This window comes from Glossina fuscipes, unplaced genomic scaffold (assembly GCF_014805625.2).
Source record: "Glossina fuscipes isolate IAEA_lab_2018 unplaced genomic scaffold, Yale_Gfus_2 2, whole genome shotgun sequence".
NCBI classification, from domain to species: domain Eukaryota; kingdom Metazoa; phylum Arthropoda; class Insecta; order Diptera; family Glossinidae; genus Glossina; species Glossina fuscipes.
Genome location: NW_023998416.1, coordinates 19913037 through 19921134, shown reverse-complemented (window position 1 = coordinate 19921134; position 8098 = coordinate 19913037). Strand labels below are relative to the sequence as shown.

Below are 8098 nucleotides of genomic sequence, written 5' to 3'. Positions count from 1 at the left end.
TACATATTTCGTAATTTGATTCTTAGCAAGGGGAGCAAGGGGGCAACGCGTAAACTTATCAATGTAGATAACTTTTAAAAATCTTTTCTTCTCTAAACTATGCGTATGTTCTTACAATGAAACCTATGTAAATGTACAATGTGTAAAATTTCCAGTGCAATTCATCGCCTAACTGAGTCTTAATCATATCTTATCGCTATTGCGTGTCAATGTTTTTGGGTTCTTAATTAGATTATTTTGGATTATTTCGGTATAAACCGAAAAACGCAACTTCACTTTCTCTTACAATATATATTTCGTAATATATTTTAAGGAGTTCATCAACTAATTCAATTAAAAAATTTCCCTGTTTTTGTTTTTGCTCTTTATATAAGTATATGGACATTACATATTTGTTTTTATAATTTTCAATATAATCTCTTCATTAATTATGAAATTGTTATGCTTCTTATTATACTATAGATTTTATGAGCAATAAATGAATCAATTAAACAAAGTATTGTGGCTTCCGCATAGTTATGCCATGGTCAGCTAATGCTGGCGTCAAATCCTCGATAGCCAAGGTGTATTTCCGGTCTTTATTAGCTTTTTTATCCTAGAAAAAATCAAAAGTAATTATTATAAACAATTTAAAAAAATAAGTCGAGTTTTAACGCTCATAAAAAAAATGGTTTTCTCAAAAAACTAGATGAAATTGTTCCAAAACTCATGGTGCTGTTAAAGTAGTTATTGTACTTTTTGCATGGATCAACCCAAACGTTATTACAAAAAAAAAAACTGCATAGATGCCTAAAGTTATCTTTGTCTAATAGCAACTTGATTGTATTAAAAAAAATAGTAGGAAAATGCAAAAGATGCTTAAATGTGAGTAGCTGTACACTAAACTAAACTGTTGAACGTTTAATATCTTACCTTATTTGAGCCATGACTCCCAGAATGTTGACTTATGTTGCGGGTCTTGCAGTGCTGTAGCGCATCATTTGCAATATCCGAAATAAATTTCTGAGCCGTTACAGATATAATACGAACAATGCGGGGATCTACTTCTTCAAATCCTGCCATGTTTAAATAACGGGATGTTAAAGCATCTGGGATCGTCGGAGAATAATCTTCGAGATGTTCCAGCAAATCACCGAGAGAATCGCCTGAAGGCGGCGGCTCTAAGTCTGGACAATTCGGCGAGGGTATATTTTCTTCATTACTTACAACCATAATTTAACTACGTTTGCCACAATATTATTTATATTAAAAAATGTTACAGTTCAAGCAAATATTGTTTTATTCTTTTCTTCTTCTTCTTGAAAGATATTCAACGAAAAAGAGGTGATTAGCTGGCTCATATTAAAAAAGCTCAATGCGAACAAGAAGTAGTTTGGGTAAAGCTTAATACAGTGAAAACACAATTAACGCATGCAAAATATTTCTTATCTACGAATTTTACTCCAGCAATGCAATGCAAGCTATGTGTTCAACTATATACAAACAGATACATCAAGACATAAATACATAAATACATGCATTCATTCATGGAATTAGATATTAATTGTGTATTAAATAGAAAAAAACAGAAAATCTTAATACTTAGGAACATTTCCCTCGAGTGTATTACTTACATGTCGTTATTTCTTGGCAGCTGGTTCATAAAAGAAGAAGAGGAGCTGGGAATTAAGAGTTTTTATTATTAGTATTGTAATAAAAATAAATAATAATAATAAATTATAATTGTTAATATAAAAACGATTAGATAATTGGAAAAACATGATCGGAACAAATTTTGGTATCTACCGCCCGAATACAACCAATACAACAAGTCAACAAAGTCAACAAACTCAACAACAAGAGGTAAACTATTAGCAAATAATTAGTCGCAATTTTCTTTTTCTTATAAACGCCTATTTAAAGACCACCCAGTTAAGCGATTTCATCTTACAATTAGAGGATTATATACCAACCGTTCCAGATGCCGTCACAGCGTTTTATTTGAACTCAGCTGGCTTCGAATCTAGTGATCCTCGAATTGTTAGATTGATATCGGTGGCTACGCAAAAGTTTATTTCCGATGTGGCGAACGATGCTTTACAAAATTGCAAAACTAGGACTAGCAATCAGAACGGTCCTATTAAGGTTGCATAAAAAATCTGACGTAATCAAAAATTGAAATTGACAAATACATGCATTTCAGGGACCCAAAATGAACAAGGAACGGAAATATACGATGACTATGGAAGATTTAGCCCCAGCTTTAGCCGATTATGGAGTAACAGTACGCAAAGCTCAATATTTTCCCTGAACTGTATATTTTTATTTTGTATATTCAAACTTCTCGAGATTAAATTCTATTTAAGAACTTAACGTCATAATTGGAGTTTATTTATTAATAGTAATACAAAAATTCTCTAGTTACTAGTTACTGGCAGATGAAAAAACGTTTAAGAGAACGCTTTGTACCTCCTGATACATGAAAAGCTAAAATAGCGGATGCTACAGTCAAACAGTAGTTGATAATTAATGACGCGCTGTATAACTCCTGAGCATTTAGCAGAGTGGTTAGGGAGACAACCATATGCGTAATGATTACATAGGCTATGTGCATGTAGTTATTCGTGTCGAATGCGTTATAAAATATTACACTCCAAAAAGTGTGCAACAAACATATAGAGAGTGCCTGTGCAGAGGAGACTAAAAAAAACACTTCAGATCCGCCTTTTAAGCCAAGTGTTGCTGGACCCCACTAAAAGTCAAGAAAATAAGGAATTATTACAAAAACAATTCTATCGTCTAATCCACTCACCATATCTGCCAAAACATTAACCAAAGCAAACATTGCTGATATAATACCAAAACCGAAGCCGCTAACATAAGCCAATATGTGCTTGTTTTCAATGACGCGTGTATCTTCAGCGACCACCTGCAATCCTTGCTCAGTACGTCTTAAAATTCGATAAATAATATAACGAAAACCTTCTTGGAATAACACTGAGAAAACAACACCAAACGCTAAAAATTTCCTTAAAGGCACTATTGCGTACCATACGATTGATGAAGCAAGCAACGAAACCAGCCAAAAGAAAGCAGCAACTATCAAGATTATAATGCGAATAGGATCATTAGCGATTGTAAAAATGAATAATGCCAAGGGAGGACCAAATGCGATCATAGAACAGCCAAAAAATTCTGGCATAGTCATCGTGGTAACAGGCTAAACTCGCTTCTGAATAGCTTATATTTTCTTCTTTTTTTTTTTGGTTGTTAAGTTAAGATTAAAGTTTTATAATAATAAAATAAACTTGTTTTTGCTCTTATACGAATAACATTTCTAACATATAAAAAAAACAAACACCCACCGAATCAGCTGATTGCACAACATATGATTTGTTAGTTTAGGGAATACGTAAATTCAAAGAAACAATTGTCAAAAGTAAATGTAGGGTTTTGAGATCACTACATCACTGCAACAATTCGCATGAAAAAATCAAAAAAACCAAAAGACCGACTGTTTGGAAGAAATAGAAAATTTTTGTAAAAATTTCAATAAATTGTCATAGAATCTGCTAAAAAGTAGTCATCATGCTCCAATGTGAAACTATAAAAGAGGACGAACTTCCCTCAAATACATTAGAGCATTTCGTCGAATTGGAGCAAGTATTGCAAATGATTGACTCGATTCCCACATATTTTACCGCTAATGAAGCCACTGATGCCCCAAAATTTGAAAAGGATTTCGAAAAGTATACCGAAGTTTTATCACGGTAAGTGGAGAAATGAAATGGAATCGTATTTTATTCTCTATGTTTGCATGTTGGCGCAGGTATCAAGAGCAGCCTCATTTATTAGACCCACATATGGAGAAATTGCTAGGGCGTTTGCTAAACAAAATCCGTGACCGATCCCAAACAGAAGCAGTAATGCACGCAGCTTTTAAATATTTATATATAATATGCAAAGTACGAACTTACAAAATATTGGTTAAGTTTTTACCCCACGAGTTAAACGATCTTGACTTTGCTTTGGACACGTTGGAACAACAAGATCCTATTGCTTTTAAAAACTGGGAAACACGTTACGTATTACTGCTATGGTTGTCCATTTTGGTATTGAATCCTTTTCATATGTCTCGCCTAGATGCCTACACTACTCAAAATAATGGCGAAGGTAATGCACAATTCATTGCGAACAGCAAAGGGCAGCAAAAAACAAAAATGGAACGCATTTACGATTTGTGTAAAACATTTACATCCTCAAATGATACATGCAGTAACATATCAGCATTCCTTGCTGCCAAATTTTTTGTAAGAGTTGATATTAAAGATTTATATTTAGAAAGTTTCTTGGATTGGGTAATCAGTCAACATCAGGCTAATACGGTGGATTGCAAATTTGGACAGTTACAGGCGGTGGCAGCAATTTTAAAACATGGCAAACGTGAGGATTTACTTCCCTATGCCGACAAACTTCTGCAGTGGATTATAAACTGTCAATACAAAGATGGTTCAGATTTTCTCAAGTACAAAAGTTATATGAAAATTGTGCAACGTATAGGATTGGTATATTTAAAACCACGCGTAGCTAACTGGCGGTATAAGCGCGGCACACGTTCATTAGCCATGAATCTCAATCAGGTAGAATCTTCTATCGGTCAAAACACAATAGGAGATTCTCAGGATATCATCGAGGAGCATAGCTCTGAAGAAGAAATTTTAGTTCCTGATGCCATAGAAGAAGTTGTTGAAGAATTACTTCAGGGTCTGCGCAGTGGAGGAAGTGAAATACGTTGGTCGGCTGCCAAAGGCCTGGGCCGTGTGGCTAATCGGCTTTCCAAAGAGCTAGCTGATGACATTATTGGTTCTGTTATAGATATTTTAAGTCCATTGGAACCACATGAAGCCTGGCATGGAGCCTGTTTGGCTTTAGCCGAATTGGCGAAACGTGGCCTTTTGTTGCCTTATCGTTTGCAAGAGCTCGTTCCGTTACTAATGAAAGCTTTGTTCTATGATGAGATGAAAGGTCATATGTCAGTCGGACAACACATACGAGATGCAGCTTGTTATATGTGCTGGGCCTTCGCCAGAGCCTACAATTCTGATGATTTGCAACCTTTTGTTAGTCAAATTTCAGCTGGGCTCCTAATTGTAGCTGTATTTGATCGTGAAATCAATTGTCGGAGGGCAGCTTCGGCTGCTTTTCAAGAAAGTGTGGGCCGTTTGGGCAACTTTCCATACGGTATTGAAATATCCACTACTACTGACTTCTATTCAGTAGGTTGGCGCCAAAATTCTTTTCTAAACATTAGCGATTTTATAGCGCAATTCGAAGAATACCGCAAACCTTTAATAGATCATTTAGTGGAACGAAAAATAAATCATTGGGATATTATTATAAGAGAACTATCAGCGAAGGCTTTGCATAGGCTTACACACCATGCTCCAGAATACATGGCCACCGTAGTTATGGATCAACTGTTTTCAAAAACTGATTCTATTGATATTAACACACGTCATGGTAGCGTTTTGGCATTGGGAGAAATCATCTTAGTATTAAGTAAAATGGATGCTGAAAAATTATCAAAAGAGGGAGCGAGTAACGCGTACTTGTCGAATCAAGCAATAACTAATCTAAACGAACTTATTTTGAAGTTCCTACAAAGGGATCTCTTTCGCGGCATGAGCGGTGAACTGATGAAGCAATGTTGCACAGACTTCATTAAAAACTGCAGCCTGGCCAATATTGAAGTTACCACGGAGTGCTTGGGTAAGTTCCATAGTATGTACCTATCGAATATTTTATTAATCGTATTCGTACCGCAGATTCATGGCAGATGGTAATAGATAAGTGTCTTATAAATAAGACAGCTCCGACTCGAGAATCAGCTACAGAGGCGTTTGCTCAGCTATGCAGAGCGTTCTATGACACACCACAAAGGGCGGAAACAAACGATGAGATAATTAAATTCTATTTGAAGGGAGTAGAAAATACATTAGAGGAACATATACGAATGGGTTATACAGGTGCTTTAGGGGCGTTGCCATATTTTATGATTTCTCCTCACATCGATGCATTAGTAGACAGCCTAACGCAACACGCCTTAACTCCACTCCAAATTATAATTGAAGGCGGACAATTTAGAAAAGAATTCGAAATGACGCATAATTCTACGCAAAATTGGAGCGAAGCACGCCGTGATAGCGTTAAAGCGTTAAGTAAACTAGTGGAGACTGTGGGTTTTAATAAAGACTCCAAAGGTAAAAACGTTGCGCGACATCCTAATAACCATTATAAATTTATGGTACAATTTTCTTTATAGTAAGCTTTGCCAATACTAGATATTTTAACAAGGTGTTGGATTGCTTTCTAAAAGCATTGGGTGAATATACCTTAGATAATCGCGGAGATATTGGCGCTTGGGTCAGAGAAGCGGCAATGAATGGTATTTGAAAAATCTATTAGCTTTAATTTAATTTTAATTTAATTTCTTTCCTTAAGCCATTTATCAGTTGTTAAAGCAATGTCCCATGGAATTACTGCGAGCTGATTATGTACATGAGGTTGTAGTGAGTTTGATGCAACAGGCCGTGGAGAAAATTGATCGCACGCGTGGTTTGGCGGGACGCATACTTTGTCAGTTGATTCATTTGCAGCCAGAAATACCGCATATACGTCACCATCAACGGTTGAAAGAAACGTTTCCCGACGATGCGAATACAGTTTTGTGGTTGTTCGCGGATCACACATTTCCCATGTTTTGCTCCCTTTTGGATCTTACCGATTATTCGCAACGCCTTTTATTGGGCTTAAGTGCCAGTATAGGTCAACTAACGGAATCTTTAATTAAATATTCTTCGGCTGCCTTCTTTCAATTTCTTCGCCATAACCCTAATGAAATACCGCGTCTTTGTCATGAGATGATCGAAAATTTTGAGAAAAACTTACTCAACGAAAGGGTAACATATCCTATGTTAAACTTTTTCGACACTGTTATAAGCTCAGGTGATTTGAAAATCTAACCCTAATATGATATTCTATTTGATAAACGTTTCATATACGTTTTGTAGGTACCATTAACTCGGCATTGCTTGATGAGTCCTCAACATTCGCCGACGATTTATATCGTTTACTCAACTTAGAAATTAAAGGCTTTAAAAAGCTTTATAAGATTGTTTCCAGTATTAATGTTTTTTGTCAGTTGGTTCAAGTGCCTCATCTATGTAAGAAAGTGCTCTCAAAATTGTCGGTATTCCTCGGTTTAACTCACGTGCACATACGTAAGACAACGGCTACCAAGTTATATGAAGCATTAGCTTTGCATGGGGAAGTCTGTAACATACCTGAAGAAAATATGGAAGCGGTATTGAATTTGTTGTCAGAAACCGACTGGGGTTTACCGCTATTGGAGGTGAGGCCGATACGTAATGAATTGTGCAAATTAATGGATATTAAGCCACCCCAGTCAGCAGCATTAAGTCCGCGTCTTACCCATTAGAAATCATTTCACAGATTTTATGATTTTTCTGTTGGAATAAACCTTGCATTTTCTACTTCGCAGAAATTTGCACATTCCATACAATTTGTTACTTTTGGTGGCTCTACAAATACAACATGATCAATACATTCAATAAAAATGGATGTTTGCAAATTTGCTTTTGTTCAGACAATAAACATACAAGTATTTTTTTCCTTCAAAATGAGGAATTTGACAGCAACAAAACAATGCGCGTCTAATGTATTCATGTTTCATTATTCGAAAATAATTTTAAATTGATAACTACTCGGAATTTAAAAGTCTTCTGGTTTCTTTTCTTTCTCTTTTATTAATTTACAATTAATGTAATTTTTTGACGTAAAACTACTACCACTAAATATGTCCGATTATGTTGTTTACTTTCTTTTTTTTTTTTTTTTTTGATGTGACATAATTTGTTTTACTAATTTTTTTAGAAGCTTTTTATCGACTTATTTAAGACATTCTTTTTAAAATGTGTTAACGATGAATATAGGGGAAGTTAAGAGATAGCAGAGGATGAAAAAGATGTACATATATATGCATATATATATGTATATATATATATGTACATATCAATGAAATAAAATTTACATAAATACA

The 8098-nt window shown here is 35.1% G+C and overlaps 4 protein-coding genes across 4 annotated transcripts; 2 read left to right on the top strand and 2 right to left on the bottom strand.

The window, feature by feature from the left end:
• Positions 1-20: 20 nt before the first annotated feature.
• On the bottom strand, positions 21-1296 carry LOC119633851 (transcription initiation factor TFIID subunit 10). Its single transcript, XM_038027634.1, has 2 exons — positions 913-1296; positions 21-595 (listed from the first exon to the last, which is right to left on the bottom strand). The coding sequence occupies exons 1-2, from the start codon at positions 1210-1212 to the stop codon at positions 488-490; spliced, it is 408 nt and encodes a 135-aa protein (XP_037883562.1). The 5' UTR covers positions 1213-1296; the 3' UTR covers positions 21-487.
• Positions 1297-1686: 390 nt separating this feature from the next.
• LOC119633524 (transcription initiation factor TFIID subunit 10b) lies at positions 1687-2374 on the top strand. The gene is made up of 3 exons (XM_038027120.1): positions 1687-1842; positions 1903-2124; positions 2183-2374. The coding sequence occupies exons 1-3, from the start codon at positions 1759-1761 to the stop codon at positions 2288-2290; spliced, it is 414 nt and encodes a 137-aa protein (XP_037883048.1). The 5' UTR covers positions 1687-1758; the 3' UTR covers positions 2291-2374.
• On the bottom strand, positions 2337-3337 carry LOC119633523 (gamma-secretase subunit Aph-1). The gene is made up of 2 exons (XM_038027118.1): positions 2792-3337; positions 2337-2731 (listed from the first exon to the last, which is right to left on the bottom strand). The coding sequence occupies exons 1-2, from the start codon at positions 3185-3187 to the stop codon at positions 2408-2410; spliced, it is 720 nt and encodes a 239-aa protein (XP_037883046.1). The 5' UTR covers positions 3188-3337; the 3' UTR covers positions 2337-2407.
• Positions 3338-3508: 171 nt separating this feature from the next.
• Positions 3509-8079, top strand: LOC119633356 (tubulin-specific chaperone D). The gene is made up of 6 exons (XM_038026877.1): positions 3509-3749; positions 3809-5748; positions 5805-6239; positions 6302-6424; positions 6481-6984; positions 7050-8079. Exons 1-6 carry the CDS (start codon positions 3568-3570, stop codon positions 7475-7477), a joined length of 3612 nt encoding a protein of 1203 aa, XP_037882805.1. The 5' UTR covers positions 3509-3567; the 3' UTR covers positions 7478-8079.
• Positions 8080-8098: the final 19 nt, after the last annotated feature.